General features: G+C 44.7%; 1 protein-coding gene across 1 annotated transcript in view; it reads right to left on the minus strand.

The window, feature by feature from the left end:
• Positions 1 to 21,410, minus strand: part of RAPGEF6 (Rap guanine nucleotide exchange factor 6) — a gene marked incomplete at both ends in the record, with an annotated part of 102,092 nt that overhangs the window by 65,937 nt on the left and 14,745 nt on the right. Inside the window, 5 exons of the mRNA XM_079542376.1 lie at positions 1,695 to 1,838; positions 6,579 to 6,648; positions 15,595 to 15,678; positions 16,152 to 16,208; positions 16,776 to 16,846. Of these exons, the coding sequence (XP_079398502.1) occupies positions 1,695 to 1,838; positions 6,579 to 6,648; positions 15,595 to 15,678; positions 16,152 to 16,208; positions 16,776 to 16,846 (426 nt within the window). The remainder of the gene's footprint in view (positions 1 to 1,694; positions 1,839 to 6,578; positions 6,649 to 15,594; positions 15,679 to 16,151; positions 16,209 to 16,775; positions 16,847 to 21,410) is intronic.

Raw genomic sequence — 21,410 nt, forward strand, 5'->3', positions numbered from 1 at the left:
TACAAATTAGTTTTCACTGCACCAAGTACCGCGACACACCACTTTCCAATTAGGAGTTTCCTAATGCCCCATCCCTGCAGGCACTCAAGGCCAGGCTGGATGTGGCTCTGGGCAGCCTGGGCTGCTGGTTGGTGACCCTGCACACAGCAGGGGGTTGGAACTGGATGAGCATTGTGGTCCTTCTCAACCCAGGCCATTCTAGGATTCTGTGACGAGGACGCTGTTTGCTGACTGATCACAGTCCTGCAAGTCCAACACACCAACTCCATGCGGGAAGAACTGGCAATCACTGAAACCATTTACAGCAGCGCTAACATGGCACCTCTCTGAGCAAAGGCAGCAGTCTGTCCATGGCCCCCATGTGAGCCAGGGGCACAGCAAGCGCCAGCACCGCTCCTGAGCTTCTCCTCCCTGTGGCATTGACGCCTAAGAATTTTTTCCTGCGTGCTTCTCAATGTTATTGAAACACCAAGCGACGGAACGAGATTTTGTCATACACAGATTGGAACTTAATTCCTAATAAAGCCTGATTAGGCTGCCCAGAGCCCGAGGAGCCAACAGCTCCGTTCGTCAATGACTAACACAGATTATTCAGTAATGATAAAAGGCAACATGTGACAGGTCTTGAAATGAGATGGAAGAGAACGTTTAGTTTCAAGCAGCACATCTGCTTCTTGTCACAGCAGCGAGAGCTATTCTGCTCAGCAGACAAACACCAAAGTCACCTTTGCTCACCAAAATGCTAATGCTGCAGAGCCTACAAGTCACCCACCTGCAGTGCCACGGTTAACAGCGTGGGGAAAGAGAAAGAAAAGAGAAACAGCATTTTATTCTGAAACAGAGAGGAAATCTTTTAAGTCTTCAGCTAACTGCACACTTCAGATATTTTGAAGTGTATAAACAGGAAAAAGGGGGAGAAACTGAATGTTTTTTTCTGTGCATGAAGACTAGCCGAAGTTTCAGCATTTCAGTGTTAGTATTATTTGTCAATGCTTGATTTTCAAAGAAAATCAAAACCTTTGGAACAATTATTTTCAATGAGCTCTTCTGTCTGATCACACACATATACATATCCTGCTAGTAGCAACAAGTTTGTACGTGAAAAAGAAGGGTAAAGAAGAGCCTTCAGAAAAGCATTGCGGCCTCAAAACCACAGCAGTACGTGCCTTCACAGAGAGCAGACAGCAGTCTGTGAAGGATTTTAAAAGTGGCAACTAAGCTGCCATTACTTCTTGATGCTCACAATACCATTATGCTATTTTTAAGCAGGTAAATGTGACAGATAGTGCTGTTATTGCATTGAACTGCCTTTGTGATTGACTCCATTCCAAAGCACGGCCTAAATCTAAGGGGAAAAAAAATACACACAGAAAAAAACCCAGCAACTAATTCCTGGATCTTACCAAAAAAACTCCAGCTAAAACCAACCAACACCCAGAATGACCACTTCTCTTCCAGCAGACACATTAAGATTTATTTGCAGTGCTCAATCAGCACTCATAAAGCAAATAACCCCTTTTCAAACCGCAGCCTGAATCTTCGCCACAACATGAAGTGCTCCACTCAAAAGCACTCAAAAAAACAGCATCCACAGCCAGGGCAAGCACAGCCCATCTCATCTCATCTCACCTCTCCTCTGAGGCTTTTCTCAACGCCCCCATGCCCAGGTACCAGCAAACAGAGAGCAGACTCACCGACAGGTAGCTGCTGGCATCCACATTGTCGGTGATGGTCTGGCGCTCACCCCTCTGGTTGATCTTCCTAAACCTGCGCCGCGACTGCCGGAGGGGGACTTCTCTTTGCAGGATGCTTTCCTCATTGTCTTTGGAGTTCTCCACCTGAAACACATGTTCGGGTTCCTGGTTAAACATCCAGTTCTTCCATAGCACCGAGAGCCGATGGAGCCGTAGCAAGCTCATGAGGAAGGAACAAACATAAGTTGAGACCAGTTAAATTTTTCTCAAGAAAACAACAGCAGATGCTTTGGAGAACTGCTGGGGCATGGCTCAGAGCGATGTTATTACAATGAGCCGGAGGCCGCAGCTTCCTTCCAGGAAATAGTGGGTTTTTTTTCTTTTTTAAAGCTGCACCCGTATCCTCCAAATAATGTCACTCGTAGGCAGAAAGGCTTTTGCACCACACACATTACAGAATGAGAGTTATACGCGTGTCAGATTCTAAGGATGCCCTCCACAGAAGTTACCATTTAGATATTTATGCTTTTCAACCCTGGCCATTCTATGATTCTGTGACACTTACAATCTGCTTAAAGCCACTGAATTATATTCCATTTTTAACGGGGTGTTTTTTCAAAACTTAACAATTTCATGCAGTAGTCACAGAGAAACAACTTACAACATCCCTGTTCTGTTGGTTGTTTAATTGGCGTGGGTCTTTGCTTTGGAAAAAGCTCTTAGCCCTACTTTCCCTATGCCATACCTATTTCTAACCACTTCCAACAAATCATGAAGAATTCACTGGAACTTGATTCACACCTTGCTGATAAATCACATCTTCAACTAAACATTAAAAATAAGGTAAATTTATCTTGTTAGGAAAAGCCAACAGGAATCCTTTTTATCTCACTAGCTCCAATTCCTTTTTCTTCTATAAAAAGCAGTCCCATCCCTCCCCACTTCCTTCTGATGTTTTGGAAAAGTGTATCCTAGCAGGAAACAGAGCAGACGTGCTGCAAATGGGCTGCAGCCAGCAAGAAGCTCCTCTACCATACAGTTACACTATGAGTTTCTACTGCCTTAAATGATTTTTTTAAACAGGCTTTCCCAAACGTAAGACTACAGCAGTAGAACAGGAGAAGCTCCACGTTGCATTATGCAGCCCTCCCTTCACACACTTGGGTAAATTATCTCCAAATTCAAATGCAAAAGGTGTAAAGGCATGAAAATTAGGAAGATTTAACGGGCAGTAACAAGTCTCTGAAAATAGCTGAACCATTCACAGAAGCAATATCATCTCCACTTTCCACATTGCTTTTCTCAGAGGTCAGAGGAAGGTGCAGGTGACGGGCTTATTTTGTGGGTTATTTTTAATTCCACAGAGAGAAATATACACTGGCAATGCAATTTAAAGATATGCTAGATTTTAAATAGAAGGCTGCTCTCCCATTGCAGTGTTACCAAAAAGAAAGCAGAAAAGCAGAGCTCCCTTAGTAAGCGAGAACCACGCTTTTCATTTCTCAAACTGCACACAGGTTTCCTGAAGCAGATGAGGTTTGGTTTCTTACACTTACTCTAATAAGTAACCTTTAAAACTGCCTTGTTTCCATTGTGAATTTTGTGCATGTGCAACACGAACTGCTTCAATAAATGCACTGCTTCTTCTTTCCTTTGGGTTCAGCCTTACGGGAGCACAGACAGTAAAGCAGGGCTGTGTGCATCTGGCACCCAGTGATGGGGCTCCCTGCAGCAGTAGGCAACCACCAGCCCAGCATTGAGGACCTTTACTATCAAACCCCCAACTGAACAGATAGTTTGAAGGCTAAAATAAGTACCTACTGTGAGATGATGCTGTTTTTCCTCCACAATTCTAACTGAAAACAAAGAGGTGAGCACAAACGCATGATTTGGTAACACAAGGGCAAAACAACCAACTGCCAGTGGAAACGCAGAACTGAGACCACCTGCTTCCTTCAGTTAGCACTGCAACCGACCAAACAAAACAAAAATACAAATCAAAACACCAGGAAAGAGCCCTGCACAGCTTGCAGTTCAGTGCCACCAGCAGATGGCTGCCAGTCCGGCTGGTGGTGCTCACGGCCGTCACTGCGCCTACTGCTGGTTCTGAGCACCCAGCTTCCCCAGCACAAGCAGCACTCAGCCCTCCCTGCACCAGGTTGTCACCCAGCCTGCTGGCACAGAGCACAGCCAGCCAGCACAGCACCACGGGACAAAGGCTTCTGCTGAGTGCTGCAACACTGCAGTGGCACAGCGCAGCAGCAGGCACCAGCTTGATGGCACTGCTGCCCAGCGTTCTCCTTCCTAGCATCTTGTACACCTATTACCTGAAAACAACTGGATCAGCTTACTAACTGGGCACGTTCTGAAGAAGGGTGCTGCTTTGTTTAATTGGGTTCTGGCAGCTGCAGGCTGCTCCATGCAAACTGCTTCCCCCGCTGCGTGTGCTGCCACAAAAAAATAACAAAAACCAAAGGGCTCATGAAATTGTCCTCAGTGTCGCTCTGCACTTGGTGCCAGCACCTCCAAATGCTGCTCCTCTGCTGTCTTACAATGAATCTAAAGACAAAAATGAAGATGCCATTGTACAATTTCCACGTACATGGAAACACTGCAGTTCTGGGCCATTTTCTTAAGTGACAAATGGCCCCATTATTAATTCAATAGGTTGTTCAGCCTCCAAAATATGAGCTACTCTGCCTACTCACACGCTATCTGTTATCCTCATTAACTTAAGATGACCACATTTTATGGCCTTTAAAATGGGTCAGTTCCCAGAGGATTCCCATTTCAAAAAACTGATTTACATTCTAAAAAGAAAGAGGAAAAAAAAATAGGAAAGCAGCAGCAAAAGCAGAGAATGGCAGCAGTCTTTAACTGGGTTAAAGTAGTGAAAGCTTTCACTTGAAGATAAATATTCATTAGGCATTGCACATCTAATTGGATGTTGCATATTAAAGAAAAACTCTCTTGGAAAAAAAGAGTGAAAGAAATTAAGAGAAAGTAATAAGAATTAATCAGGGAAATGAAGCTGAGCACGCTTTCTGTCACAGCAGCCCACTAGTGAGGCAATGCCACCACACTGAGGCTCTTTTCTCACTCCTCTGCAAGTCCCACGTAGGAAACTGACAGTACTTGAGCTATATTTTCCTCTAAGTTATGAACTGTAGACTTCTAGTTCACTGATTTTCCTACAGAAGAGGACACTGAAGTTCCATAAATGGACGTAAGGTACTTTCAGGTGCCTTTATTCTCTCAGTGGAACCTAACTACAATTTAACTAACAGGAAATCCAAGAAAGAATTTTAAAGCAGAGAGGACAGTCATCCAGGCTGTGCAGTTCTCTCCAGGAACAAGTGTCAGCATTTGGCAATGCTGATGTATACAAGTGGCTTCTGCAGGACTGTGACATTCCCCTGGGAAACCTCGCAGCAGTCACACACACAAAAAACTCTCCAGTTTCACAGAACCATAGAATGGCCAGGGTTGAGAAGGACCACGATGATCGTCTGGCTCCAACCCCCTGCTGTGTGCAGGGTCACCAACCAGCAGCCCAGGCTGCCCAGAGCCACATCCAGCCTGGCCTTGAATGCCTGCAGGGATGGGGCATCCACAGCCTCCTTGGGCAACCTGTGCCAGTGCCTCACCAGCCTCTGTGTTAAAAACCTCCTCCTCATATCCAACCTAAACCTCCCCTGTCTCAGTTTAAAACCATTCCCCTTGTCCTATCACTATCCACCCTCACAAACAGTTGCACCTCTTCTGTTTACATGCTCCCTTCAAATATTGGAAGGACAGCAACATGCTCTATGGAGATGATGCTTCTTTGTGTATATCTTCACTTTTTTTTTTTCCCCCATTTGGTTGCCCAGGTTTTTGTTTGGGTGTTGCTTTGTGGTTTGGTTTTTTTTTAATACAATGATGACAATAACATAAACTTTGCCCATGGAAAATATTTCATGCAAACCAGCAAACCCACTTGCAGCAGGTGAGTCACTGCCAGCAGGAGTGACACACTTTCCACCTCAAACAGCAGTTGCACCAGTCCATGGCATTTCTGCAGGACACAGCACAGTGGCTCTATGAGCACCTGGAGCAGCAGGTCTGTAAGCACAGGGCTGTGCAATTAGCTTGTGAGTGAGAACAGTCTAAACTGTTGGTCTGTTTAGAAACAGAGAGAATTGTTCTCAGCTCCTTCAGCCTGAAGGGCCTCCAGCAGACAGGAAGGCACCCACGGGGCCAGGCAGATCCCTGTGCCACAGTTTGGTGCAGCTCACCTGACAGAGCAGACATCTGTGCACACAGCATCTTTTAATGAACACATGAACTTGGCAGTTTGTAAGTATTCTCAGGAAGTGCAATGGACATGGAAAAGGTCGATGGCAGCGAAGCTGAAAGCTTTATCCTTCAAGCTTGGCTAAGCACCCTATGCTCCTTCAGCTCTTACTTAAAAGCCTTCACACTACGTGGAATTGCAAAGCTGAGAATAAGAGTACCACTTTCCAGCAGACCCAGCAGTGCTAGCCTGGCCAGTAAAAAGCAATGAATCAGGGGGTGAGGATGGAAATAAAATATTCAAGATAGCAGTCTATTGTTCCACAACTCAGGAATGCTCAAGCCAGCCCTAAATGGTAAGCTTTGGAACTCAAATAAATACAATTTTGAAAGGAATGACACAATCATTCTAATCATCACCATCATTTACCCATCTAGATTAAATGTACGTGACTACTGCCAGTATGATAGCAGCCCTAGGTGTAACTGAAATCAAGGCAGTTTTGCTGCAATTTTATAAAATACTTCACAATAAGCTTTTTGCTATAAGACAAAAAGAATTTGCAGAAATCAGCAATAGATTAAATACATCTGAAAAATCTGCCTTACCACAATCATTTCTGAAGGCTCCAGTATGATACATTCGCATCCTCGTTTTCCTCCAGACTGCTTGCCAAAACTACATAAGGACAGAAAGAAATGAAAAAGAATGAGACAAACAGCTCAGCTCATCTTTTCGGTACTAAAGGCCATCAGCTCTGGTGCAGATTACCTACTCTGCAAAACAAACAAACAAACAAACAAAAAAAAACCAATTGGGTGAAATTATTGTACAAAAAATTCCAACATAACAGCATCATTAACATATTTTTTTAATTATTATTTACTCAGTCCCTCCCATCACAGGTTGTTATGTAAAGCTCAAATACAAAGAGCGCTCATTCCTAAGATCACTGCTCTTTGCAGATGCACAAACCTACTCAACGCCTCCAGCACTGGCTGCAGACTTTCTGTCCCAGCTCAGCCTGTGCCACGCAGCCGGGCTCAGGTGAAAGCCTTCCCAGACAGACAGCAAATTAAAAAAGCCTACTTCATTAACAGCATCCCAACTGGATTAGCAGTGCTGGAGCTGTAGCTGCTGTGTTACAAAGTCAGGCTGCCAACGGCAATCAAGTTCTAACACATCAGCAGGCAAAACAAGTGAAGAATCAGCTAACTTGAAGGAAAGACTGATGTTTGCATTACAACAGGGCTAAGGCAAACGCAGAGATGAACCCTAGGAGGTAGATGTGCTTTGCTGGTTTCTGCTATGGTTATGTTTGGAAAGCACATCTGGAATTTCAGCCACAAAGCATTCGAGTTGCAGCCATCTCTATAGAAGACCTTCCCTGAAACACCACCACTGTGCAGACCTCTGAAAAGACCTGTGCTTATAAGCTGCACTTTAACATACAAAATCTCATCCAGGACATTTGTGTTCTCAGGAAAGGAAGTGAAGCTTCAGCTTTTTCCAGCCAATATATTATTGGTGCAATCCTACAGGCTGGCTGTCAGGATAAAGCACTGCAATTAGCAGAAGCACCGCAGATTAAAATGTCAAGTCTTGATTTTATTAGTGATTTACTGAAAAAAAAAATAACCAGTAAGTGAAATAACTGCTATGAAGTCATGCTGGAATTTTCTCATGCATGCTAGAGAAGGCCAGAAGAGCACAGGTTTCACACTGAAAATTGGTATTTTCCACACATGTAAAGCAAGCGACTGTTAGCTGAAGTTCTCACGGCTTCAGTCACTTGAAAAGCATTCACTCATGCTTTTGCCATGCAGTGTGAGCTTCTGAGCATCTGCAGTGCATCAGATCTATTCCTCCACTAACCAAAAGAGAAAAACAAAGCGAAACAAACCAACCTTCCGCAGCACGGCGCATTTGCATTGAGGAAAAAAAAAAAAAGCTGCAGTTCTAGTTTTACTTCATGCAACAAAGAAATTGAAAAGAACAGATCTTCAGATGGAAATCTAGAGGTGTTATGTGCAACTAGAAAATGTCTGCATCTTTTTAAAACAGAAATTATCTGTTAATAATAATAATAGTTCTGGTACAGTTGAGCTTCCCTCTGCTTCTGTTGCAACATTTGTCAATTAAGCAATGATCACGCACAGAACACGACAGGAAGAAGACGTCGCTTCGATCAAAGGTCAGGCTCTGGGCGCTGCCCCTTCTGGTCCATCAAGCACTTTACAACAACCAAACACTTGCAGAAAGGTTACATTCCAACAACAAAACCCACCCTGCAGATCCTAAGGAATAAACGCCTCACGTTTACCAGTCAATAGGTCATGGTTAATTACTTCCTGGCACGCACCACAAGATGTTCTCTCACCAAGCTGAGATGTGGGCACAGTTTCCCCAGCCATTACATTCTCATCAATGAACGTAACCAGAGTCTTAAATCTACACGCCTTTATTCCACAGCTGCCTGCTGCCATAAGACTCAGCTGTACGAGCCACATCACGGCTCTTACAACCACACTGCGTGCTCCTGTCGCTTGCTGCTCACCTATTACATCTGCACCAGCAGCTTTCAGACACTCACTGGCTTGTGACATGGCCACATGAGCAACAACTCCCATGTAAACAAAGGCGGCTTTGTTTACCCCCGCACGCCCTGCCCTGGCCGCCACAACCTTGCTTTCCTCCTCATTCACTGCTATTCATAATTAAATATGCTTAAGCAATGGCATCACATGAAAAAGGAATGCAAGTTGAACCGGCATGACGTCGTGCATTGACAGCTAATGGGGATTCAGGCCACAGGATCAGACAGAGCTGCCGACACATGAAGCACAGATAACGTGCTCCTCAGCAGCTGCTGCTCCCCTCATTCCAGCCATCCCCATTCTACAGCATGACTCCCTCGTGCAGACAAAGCCCCACACAAATAACACCCAGCTCCAAAAGCTCAGATCTGCAGCACTCGAGCATCTGCTTGACTTCACTGAGCCAAAGGGACCAAAGCTGGTTCCTCTCCTAGGAGCCTCCCACAAAGAAAGGCTGAGGGAACTGGGCTTGTTTAGCTTGGAGAGAAGGCGCTGTGGAGACCGCATTGTGGCCTCCCAGTATTTGAAAGGAGAGTATAAACAGGAGGGGGAATGACTGTCCACAAGGGTGGATAGTGACAGGACAAGAGGGAATGGTTTTAAACAAGGATAGGGGAGGTTTAGGGTAGATATTAAGAGGAAGTTTTTCACCCAGAGGGTGGTGAGGCACTGGCACAGGTTGCCCAAGGAGGCTGCGGATGCCCCATCCCTGCAGGCATTCAAGGCCAGGCTGGATGTGGCTCTGGGCAGCCTGGTCCGGTCCCGAAACAGAATTATCTGATCTCACATCTGATTTTCACATCTCAAAGCCTTCAATATAGAGATATCGAGCATCTTATAAGGCTGTATTTTCCAGGAACTAGAAAATCAAAGACTGGCTGTGTAAGTGGACACCACGATTGCACAGTTACTGATGACTTTCAGTAGTTACCTGCAGCAATGCCCTGCACCACATTACTGATACCTTTGTACTGCTGTATACCAAGCAAACGGCATATAATCTGCTGCAAGTATTTTGCTTTAAAGGAATATTCTCATCCCAAACTGCCTGCCTGTCAAACAGCTTGCAGGAACACACAGATGAGGACAAACTGTACTTTTTACCACTGCAAGCAGAACCCAGTGACCTCACACCCTGCCCGACTCAGTAAGCTGCCTGGGTTTCTGCAAGGCAAAGTCATCTCTCACCAGGAACGCACTGATAAGTTGCATAATAAAGGAAGTAAGGTCTGTTTGTTAAGTTTGGGTTTTGTTTGTTGTTGTTGTTTTTTAATTTGTTTATGAATAGAAGCATTTTTTCCCAAATCAGAGCTCATCTTCATTTGAAAATCACTTTCCTCAGAGCACCTCTCATGCAAAGCAGCAGCCCAGCAAACAGCCAGCATACCTGCTGCAAGGTAACTGCTGCCCAGGCCCAGACGGCCCCATCACCTTTCTCAGCTACTACCAGACACACTACACACTATTGCAAACAGCTTGGAACATCCATCTATATTACTGAACTCCCAGTAGAAATACTCTGAGCTTAATTTCCCTGTAATTGGCCAATAAATAAGAGAAAGCCTGCATAGTCTCATGATACACAGTAACACAACTGCAGTGTTTGCATGGAGAGGAGGCAGAATCCTTCCATGGTCACAGTATGGTGACCATTGGCACAGAAATCCTCGCAGGAATTACTGCCTTCCTGGGCAGCTGCAGAGCTGCACTGCTGCTGACTGCATTTCCAACAGCCCCTAAGCCTTTGATTTGCAAAATAAAGTAGGTAGGGAATTAAGTAACATGAATGTAGATCAGAAGTTGTATTAGAGAATCAAACTTCTCTATAATCTTCCCAAAAGAGGGAAAAAAAAAAAAAAAAAAAAAAAAAAAGGGAAGCAACACATAAGGATTTAAATATTTCACTTTTAATGGATAATTCAATAGACGAGCTAAAGTCAATAAAGGGTTACTACCAAAGTGGGTTTTCCCCATTTGTGTTATTTCTTTTTAAATTGGCAAATGTAGGTGCAGAGTTTCCAAGACACCATATGCTGTGCAGGTCCTGAGCATTTCAAAGTAACTTAATTATAAAAATATTACAATGTTTAATTCCATCAGAAAATGGCTTAAAGGAAACTTGAGACCACAAGGAGTACAGCTGAATGCAGAACACCACTTCCCATTAATGCTCGATCACCATACACCCTTTCTGCATTCGCTGTCAATAACAGCAACGTTCTGCAGGCTTATCTCTCAAGCTGGCTGCAAGCTTTAACTGGGAACGATTCTGAAGGCTGTGAAATGCACCCTCTAGACGCTGCCCTAATTATTGTGCTCAGAATCAGATGAGGTTCTGAGGCAGCCAGCACCTTTCCTACTACTGTCAGTGAGGGAAATTACTGGGGTTGGTGGGAACTGTGGACAAGAGATTGTGCCATCGTTTGGTTGTAAGGAAGAGATCTGCACAGAGATCTTTTGGCTCTTGTAGAAGATTATTCTGTGCCAGAAGAAATGTGCCAAGCGCTCATCTTGCTCTGCAACACATCACAGCCTTCTCTCGAGGCAGTGCCTGCAGAAAGCAGCACTCAGCTGTGGGACCAGCACAGAAAGCCTCAGCGGTCATCAGAGCCCGGGCACAGCTCACACACAGCAGGAGCAGCCAAGGCAGGATGCCTGGAAGGATGGTCAGCAGCAGAAAGATGCCACTGTGCCTTCATCACAATCTGGGAAGGCAGGAGCTGAGCTGCTCATTCACTGAAAGGCACAGATCCACTGTTTGCAGACAGCAGTCATACAAGGTTTAGGAGTAAAACTGATTGCTTTTGGATGATACATTCAAGGTGTAAATGTATTTGAAAACAAAATGTAAAGGTGTCTAAAGTACAAGAAATGTAAGCTGTGCAAATAGCAAGTCCTTAATCCTCAGTTCTTATCTGCCAACACTGTGAAAGCACAGCACTGGGAGCAGAGAAAACTGTGGCATAGAAGAGACTGAAATGTTCAACAGCCACTGCAAGCTGCAAAATATATTAAAAGATTGTTATCTACAAAAATTAACTTTATAAAAAATAAGCTAATTTCAACCTAAGCCACTATTCGTACAGCCAAACTGGAGTTGCTCTTTTATTATGGCCATTTTCTTTAATCCAAGCATTTGGGTTGGATTTGGGGTTAAAAAAAAAAAAAAACAAAAAAAAAAAACAAGACTTGTTTGTAGGCAACAAACGCACTACCTGAATTTGGGATAATGGCACCAATTTCCTCCACTTGAGATTTCAGAACAGCCATTTCTGAATTTCTTGGAAGGGGCAGGAAAAGAACTGTTAGCTTTCAAGACACATCTTGGATGCTTCAATACTTCGTATTTTTCCCTTCAAGGTTCAATTCTCACAGCTGTAGGAGGTTGTCATCCACATAATTGGCTTCAGAAGTTCCTCTAGGCCCTTGATACATTTCCTATGGCTAATCTTGCTGTGAGTAATCTCCTTCAAATACCCTGTTCAAATGAATTATCTTGATTAACAAGCAAGGTTAACAGAAAAACTCTTTAACTTGCTGACATGATTTTCCTGCCATAAAATCCCCCAATCCTGTTCTTTTGTTCTGGCCATCACTTTCATGTTAGGAAGAATATTCTTTTCCTACTATGCCAAGTGTACTGATAAATCCATTCTCTGGGCAATAGGGTAATCAAAATCAGGCCATCTTTGTACCCACTACTAATGACTGATTTGCTTATACTATTTAAGAAAGAAAAACCAAGTCTTACAGGGCTCTTCTTATCTTCGTCATCAGATGAATGAATGAATTTTATCCTACCTGCACACAAGTCTTAATCCTCCAATCTTCAATCCAATTACTGAATTACAGCTTGCACAGAAAGCCTTTCCCAAGCATCTGCCCCAACTCACTCGAGAGCCTACAGAGATGCACAGGCAGCTGCCTGCTTCAGCTGGGCTATGCCTCTTTCAGGCCTCAATCCAGATATTTCACTCTTTAATGATCTGCAGAAGGACAGGAAGGTTTTCCTGAGCTGAATATCAGAATGGTAGATAATGGATGAAACAAGACATGAAGAAAAGGGGAGCCTGGTCAGCATCTCAGCCAGGCTAAGCAATGGTCTACTGGAGCCTCCCCCATCTGTCAAGGTAAGGGCTGGGCAGATGACAGGGAAAGGACAAGCGGTGTGGGAAGGGAGCAGGAAATTGGCAGCAGGTCTTCCCCTTCCAGTCACACTTACGGAAATTGAAAGTATCTCACCAGTAACTGTAACAGCAGTTTCACACATGATTATTAAACACAGGAACAAGGCAGCTAGTTGAAAACAAAACAGATAATAACAACTAGAAAAATGGACATATACACCCCCCTCCCCCATAGGAAGTTTGTCAAATGCTCCAGAGATAAACACACAATTGGAATTACCACATCAGTGTTACAAAGGGATAATTGGAAGGAGTGACCACCAGCCACACGCGAGGATCGAGTTTCCAACTGAAATCCATTTGCTAACTACTATCTGTTACAGTAAATGCCTCTGTCCACCCAGTTCTTTCAAAATGAGAACTATTCCAGCCTGCCTCATAACCTTTTCAGAGCGCTAGGAGGTCTCCATAAAGCCTAATTTCTCATCCCTGGTATTTATAGCCTGCCACACATTAAGGATTCTATTTTGGATCTCAAACATTTTCCCCAGGAATGCCTCAAAGCTACCACCATCCTGCATCACTTTTGTGCACATGACACCTGTCTGCAACCTCTCCCACCTTTGCTCATGTGTTGACACATTTATTCCAGACTCATCAAATCAAATAGCTGGGCTTCATATCTGATACCTGAAAGCTAAGCAGGATGCCTTCCAAAAAGGCTGCTGGCTGCAAGGACATCTCCACTCCCTTCAGCATCACAGAACTCTTCAAGGATGATTTTTTTATTTTAAAGCAGCACAGATGCATCAATATACTGAGTAATGTTTTCCTCCATACAGTTTATGTCACTGACATGCAGGTAGAGCATCAGATGCTCATTAGGCAGAAAGTGCACAGCATCGAGATCCTTATCCAAAAAGGAATTACCTGAAAGGACAGATGTCCTGTCTTTTAAAACCAAACTCTCTCCCTTTCTTTAGGGCAAACAATATTATTAAGGTTGGTAAGGCGCATTTCTTCTAAAAAAATAAAGTAAAAATCAAAGCAATACTAAAATGCACTGAGAGATTCTGGAGAAAAAACAAAAGCCAAGCACATAGACACCAGCATCATAATCAATTCAGGAACTCAGGTAATTGTCATTACTGTGTTACCAACTTCCTATTCAAAGTTTGAAATAGCTTTTCTACTCTTGAGAAGATGCTTCACACCTCACTGTGCACTGTGGGCCATTTCCACTGTTACTGCTTAAGCAAAAAGAACAAGACAGAAGTAAGCAAGGAAGAAAACGACACTTTGTGTCCTATCAAAAGGAGCATCTCTGTGATACCCAAGGGGATGAGAATGAAGGCAATGCTATGCTTTCTTAGAGACACATATTTGAGCCTCCTTTCAGAATGACTTGGCTATGGACAAGGAATAATCCATAACATCAAGTGCTACTTTAAACGTAATTAAACAGTGCTAATTATAGTTATGGGAAGAACAATACTACATAATCCAAGCACTGTTTCATTGAGAATAGCCTGCAAACCATTGGTGACTGCAAATCCCTCAACTACAAAAGTGTTACGTGAGGTATTCAGACCAAGGAAAGCAACCAAACATTATCATATTTCACTCCATCTGAGATCCTGGCCCCGGAGCCCCAGGAGGACCAAGAGGGACTGGATTGTTGGTGCCAAAGTCAAAAGCTTTGGGGGAAACAAAAAGATTCAGACAGTTTCAACACCTTTTTGCCCACCTGAACTCCTCACTGATTAGCTATCCTTTCAGTTTATCTAGTTGTCCACGTCTGCACTTTCACTCCAGACCTTCAGCATACTAAAGGTCACCTCGAATTTCAATTCTTCATTTTTCCTCCTCCCGTAAAACGAGAACACAGACAGGAACAGGTTGGTTATTTGGAAGAGGAGTGCGATCCCTTTCATGTGCTCTCAATGCAAGAGGGGACAACACATCCCAAGAGCTACACCATCTAAACCATAACTTGCCAGCAGTTCACATAACAGAAACTTGTGACCCCTTTTCTATCTAGCAGCTATTTTTCCTCATTACCCATTATATACTGTAAACTAGCAACAACAGAATTGTTTTTCTTCTTTAAAAAAAGAAAAGAAACGTAATGATGCAGTTATGTGACACATTACACAAATTCAGAAAAACAACTACCTTCACATAGGCTTTAAGTAAATCTCAGCTTGTTACATCCTCACTTGTGGCACTGCTGGACTCCAGTTCAGTTGCTGGCAGCAGATGAAGCCCATCACACAACTTTTTTTGTTGTTTTTTAACCACTCCTGCCTATCCTAGAAGCACACTTTCAAGACACAATGAAACAAACACTGTGTGATGCACAAGGTCAAGCACAGCATCACAGCACAGCAAGGTCCAGCTCAAGTGAGATATTGAGCCTCTGTTCAAGCACATCCCAGTGCTGCAGCTCTTGGGAACCAACACGGCTGGCCTCTATTCACTTCCTTCACACAAAAATCACAGAAGCCATTAAAATACAGCCTCAAACCAAGGACAGAAACTGCATGATCTACAGCAGTGCTTTTGAGACAAGGACTTCTACAGAAAACAGTCATGGAGAAGGAATGATTCAAAAGGCCCCTGAGTTAATAAGCCAAATACAAATTCTCTCAAACTAAAAAAATTCAGCCAGGCAAGACTTGATGGTTGGTGTTAATGAACAAAGGGTGGAAGGGATTTAAATGAAGTTAGCAGAACATTTCTGTCCACTGCCCAACTTCAGGGAAAAAAAAAAAAAAGAAAGAAAAAGTGACCTTAAAAATTGTATTAAAAAAAAAAAAGTTACAGTAGCATCAACATTACTTTGAAAACAGATCTTGACTTAACCTGGAAAAAAAAAAACCAACTACAATTTCACCTACCTGCAAGGTGGTAAAAACATGGAGTCCTTCATGAGCACAGATCCAGAAAGCAGTATGTACCAGCATCTTGCGATAGTTTCTGAACTGTAAGAAAAGGCACCAGAAATCACTGCTATCGACCTTCTCTTTACAGCAGCTCAAAAACACCTCACACTAATTGTTATCCCAGCAAAGCCAGGGCTTCGTGCTCAGCAGCCAGCGCCAGGGGAAGAGTGCCACCTGCTGAGCATCCCCACCACTGCCACCAGTCCTCCCGAGGTGCCACCACTGCTGCCAGCCCCTCCTGAGGAGCCCAGCCTGCTTTTTTGCACTGGTTTCTAGGTGCACGCAGCCACAATGCTGCTGCCAACGGAGCTCCAGCTGGTGGGCACCACCCAGGCACCAGCACTGCTACCCCCAGCTCTTGTCAAAGCTCTTAGCCAGCCTGACTGAGCTTATGTGTTGTAAGTCTTGTATCTACAACTGCTAAAAGAGGAAATGTTGTATTACAGCATGCATTGCAGTGGTTTTGTTTACACTTCTGCTGGAGAACTCCCACCAGCAATATGGGTACTTACCAAAAGAGAACTTGGTTGCCCTTGTATCTCTCATAGCGAGCGCTGGATGACATTATTCTGAAGGAGAAGAAGACATTTAATTTCAATGGTAATCCCCAAAGATCATAAGCCATTAATCGCCACATTTCAGCAGAAGCGCTTTAAGGCTTTAAGACCTCAAACTCAACTGTTTTTGTTCTAAATAAAGGATGTGCTTTACCAGAAAATTCAAATTATTACGGTGTTCTTCATTAACCAAATAGATAACATTCAGCTTGTTCTTAAATCACTCCCACACGTTGGAATTAGCCATAGCAACAGAACTGAAGGCACTAAAATACTTCCAACGCACTTTCTGTGCTTTGTTGGCCTTCCATTTTGTGTGTTCTGAGATCATCTGGATGTCTGAAACAGTCAAAGGCATCTGCAACCCGGAGCTAACATGGGGTACTTCCTCCACAACCCCTTGCAGACAAATGGCAGTAAGCCCTGCCCTCATTGTCAGCAGAGCTCATTAGCTTGCACTCTGTGCCACAGCACTGCAGTGACACAGCTCACATTCTGCCACCTCTAAGTGCAGGCAGAGAAACCCCTGCTCACCTCCACAACACACAGCCCAGCAGCACCACTTCCACAGTACTTTACCTCAGCTGATGCTCCCTGAAGTGTGAGAGTATGTCCAGCCCATGAAGGAAGGAGTAGATAGTATTTAAGTCCTAAAAAGACAAAAATAATAATAATAAAAAAAAGATGTGAGCAATTTCATTCACAGCATCTAATCACTTTTTCATTACTTTCTCCAATACTTTAGTAAGTTCCCCAGCCTCATAGGAAATTGCATTGATGCTCACAGCCCAGCTCAGCAGCCAGGCTGGGATGCACAGAATGCTCGCACTTCAGCTGCTGCAGCAATGGCTGCACAGTTACCTGAGCAAGGCTCTGAAGCAGCCTGCTATTAAAATACCTCTGAAAATATGAGGTACGTGAATGGGTACCGCAGCAAATGCGGTATAACAAGCAGTATGACTTCTCATATTGGATGAATAGCACCACTAAAACGTTTTAACACCTGTTTAAAGAGGCAAGAGATCAGGCAACTCTGTAAAAATGCTTTGCTAAGAGCAAAGAACGTGAGAAAAGCTAAACCATAGAGCACAGTGCAGAGGGCTACAGCACCTTTCCATAACACGGTACAAGTGACTTTGCACCCATCTCAGACCCAGCTGCAGCACAATGGGCCTCTGGCTCAGCCCAGCACCAGCAGCTCCTCCAGCACGCTCTGACAAAGGCACAGAGCACACAGGTTTGGATTCATCTCCTTCCTCCTGCTGTGAGGGCTCAGCATCGCACAGCCACCCATCAGCAGCTACGGACAGAACCAACTTTCATGAAGCAACAATATTCCAACATGCAGATGATTCCACATGAAAGACAGGACTTTATGCAGAACAGGTAATTAGGAGAAGCAGCAGTTTGAGCTCCTCTCTGCACAGAATTCTTTTTATTCACCAAAATATCTGTGCTGTTGGTACAGACCACACGTCAAGGGAAGCTCACCAGGGCCATTCCTCACCCTGGTTTCTGTCCTGAGCAGGTAGGCTGCTGGCTTTAAACAACGTGCTGTGTGTGTTATATACCAATGAGTCTCCAGTTCAGCCTCAGAAAATATGCTCTGAGTTCTCAGCACTGCATTTATACAGCATTTGCAAAAGAGAAATCAATATGAATGCTAGCATGAAAATTTACAGTGGGTTTACTTTAGGAAAGTTCTTTGGCTTAATACCCAGTGTTTAGAAATATAGCGGATACGGACTGTTGTACCAAATGAAAGGTCAAATGTAATTGCAGGCCATGTAAAACCAATAAAACTCCCACTTTTTTTTTTTTTTTAAATGTCATTACCAAGCCCATGAAAGTTAAACAGACGGCCTGAATGCTTAGCATTCATATCTACAAAGCTAGGATTTCCCACCGCCCAGCCTCACTGCAACACCAGCTGCCCACCACCACTGCTATGAGCTGTTCAAGCTGTGTGCAGACAGAGCTGGTGCTCCTTCATTGCTCAGGCTGCAGCTCCAAGAGGTGACCGCATCCTCAGGGCAGCTCCTCTTCATAGAACAGAGCACGAGAGCAGGAGCGGTTACTTTAAAAACCTGATGTGTGCTGCAGCACCAGCCCAACACATAACCACAGCACAAAGGGCAGAGATCACTCCTGCAGATCGCCGTGGCAGAAAGTGCCATAAAAACAACGATGCCGAAGTGCAACAATAAATGGCACACGAGCAGAACTCGGAGCACTCAATCCCTGAGAGCTTACAGGCAATCTCTGCCAACATATGAAATGATTGTTAACAATAAAGCCATTCCACCATGTGCACACGGACCAAGGTCCAAGTTGTTGGGTTATTTTTTGTATTTCGTAATCTGCACTTTTAGAGCTTTTAACCACCCTGAAACTAAAACACCCTTTAAATAGTACATCCCAACACGCTCTTCAGTCTTCAACAGACAACTGCCCGCCCCGGTTTCCTTACGGAGGGGTCTGCCCATGTTTTCTGTGCAGCCAAGTGACATTACAAAGGGCACAGAGCAGCAAGCAGTGGTTGTGAACGCTGCCAGGATGGGCTTGAGAGCCACGAGGGCTGGGATGCAGATGCTGCAGCAATCCCTGTGCTATGGGCACCTCCCCAGCAGCAGCGTGCAGCGCCGCCTGCACACTGTTACTCACCCAGGAAAGCTGCTGAAGCACAGCTCACCCCTGTCCTAAGGACAAAGGGATTTCACAGCCTTCTTTGAGTTTTATTTGAGTTAACTTTTAACAGCTTATCATCCACTCTCAGTAAGGAGTGCCCCTGCCACCCCCTGAGGCTGTATCACCTCCTTCGCCTTCGCCCTTTAATCCATGGAGAAGCTGTAGGGGTTTGGATGGAGGATCCAGGGACAGAGGAAGAGGATTTGTTTTGAGAGTTCTGCTCACAGCTTTTTCTAAACAAACCAACCACAGCTCAGCCAGCACAACCGCGCTCTGTTAGAAGCACACTCACATGCCATAGGGTGGTAATAAGGTTTCTAAACCCTCCTGGGATGCTAAGGGCACTTTGGAACAAGGATGAAATTACTGCATCAGAAGTAAACATCAAACAAAAAGCTGATGTTCTGTACGATGTGACCCCAGCCAGGTGTCCCAGTAACACGTGGTTATTTTAAAACACCGAGCAGGAAATCTGTTCTGTTTCGAAGGAAAGCAGAGTAAACAGTTCCAACATGACCTCATTGCTGTGCATTCTGATAAATCACCCCAAGAGCCACCCTCAGCAGTCAAAGAGGTACCAAGGAAACTGAGGAAGCCATAAATCCCTCCACAACCCTTCTAGCACTGCCCAGCACATTACATGCAAGGGCTGAGGAAGGAGCCCCCAGCTACACCTGGTACACCATGCAGCACCAACCCAGAGCTCTGGGCTTCAGATGCCTTCAGTGAACAAACTGGCCTGAAGATAAGGGTTTTGACATACTCTGGGACAACAGCTGAACGTCTGAATTAAAGTAGTTATTTAAAATGTCTAGATTTCAGTAAAGCAAACAAAAGCAGTTCTTAGGAAACAGACAGCAAGCTGCCAGCAGCTCTCCTCCAGCCTGCCTTGCCTCACCCCGCAGTGATTCAGCAGGCTCCTTATATAGATTGAATGCATCTTTCATTAGGAATCCCGCCAGCCTCAATACAGACTTTGTCACCTGTAGGGGGTGCAGCAGAAGAGAGGAAATGTTGCTCAGCATGGTTTATGGTTTTCATTGCTTCCCTTCCTGTTACTTCACCAAAGGCTGGAATCCGCACCGTTTCCTTTACTCCCTGTTTAAGGCCAATTGTAAAAATAGTCCTCCCAAATTCTTTCCTGATGGTGTAACACAAGAAATAAAAACACAGAAACATTCTCGAGCTGCCTGACCCACGTTCCGTATATCTATCCAGAGATCACTGTGGCAGAGGCACTGACCCCAGGACGCACCCAGCTGTCCCTCACATGGGAACAAATCCATCCCTTGGCTGGGTGACCACAGCAGGACGGGGCACAGCCGCTCCTGGCCCCCACCGGTACGTGCCCTGCTTGGTGACGAGGCTATTTGACTTCATTAACGTTTACATGCAAAATAACGCTGCCTTTGGGCTCTCCACTCAGAGCCGGGCAGCACACCAAGAGAAGCAATTCCCTTTAAAGCACCCTCCTGCCTAGCTAGCGGCCTTTAAAAGAAATGGATACACAAAGCTGAGGCGTTATTAGGGAGAAAAGATGGATCGCTCAATCACACAGCACTTGCACAGGACAGCAGAGCTGAAGGAGCACTACTGAGGAGCAAAGCATGTCACACCACTTGATGCAAGAAATACCAGAAAATCCAAAAGCCAGCCTGAAGTGCCTCTTGTCCAACACAGCAGCAGCCTTGAATTGCTCAGGCTGCTCCCAATGACGTCTGTGTGAAGTGAACTGGTTCAGCTGCTTCAGGGCTACACAGCATTACTCAGGAAGAAATCAGAATGTATTTCATGAAGAAATCTTCTCTCTAAAGAAGAGCAACAAGTGAAACCTCCCTGGTCTCAATTAGCAGTCTGCTCACTCCGGGCGTTTATTTAAGAAAAGCTGAGCTTTCCTAGGATCTCGCTAAAAAACCCTGAATTGTTTACGATGATTTTATAGCACAGGATCACTGCAGGCAGACAACAGAACAGCTTCAGATGGCCAAGGGACAGCCTCCTCATGTACCCATTATCAGACAGCTCCAGGTACTGGCCGTGTTAGGACATGATACTGGGCAACATCCCAGGCTGTTCCACCCCACGTGGCCCAGCTGGCACACGCTGCTCCTGCCCACTGTGCTGCCTTCATCCAGCAGGAACAGATGCAAGGAACAGCATTTCTGCTGTGAATGCAGGAAGTACAACTGACAGCATGAATTAACAGCACAGCCACCAAGAGGAAACTGAAAATCTGGATTCCGTTTTTCTGGACCGTCAGAAGTTAACGTTTGCAGGCCTGGATTGGTTTTTCTTCCTGCAAACGCAGCACGTCTCTCAAAGGGGCTCGTGCAGTTTCCTATGTCTTAAATGCACTTCCCTACAACATGCATGCGTGGCCACAGGCACAGACTTCAGAATTACATTTCACCCCTAGGAATAGAAGCATCCTTAACACAAGTTGAAAAAGGCAGATCTGCTTTAAGAACGGAGGCTCCAGAGCCACCACTACAGCTTATTTATAGGCAGAAAGCATCGCCATGCGGC

Source organism: Tetrao urogallus (genome assembly GCF_951394365.1).
Source record: "Tetrao urogallus genome assembly, chromosome: 14".
NCBI lineage: Eukaryota > Metazoa > Chordata > Aves > Galliformes > Phasianidae > Tetrao > Tetrao urogallus.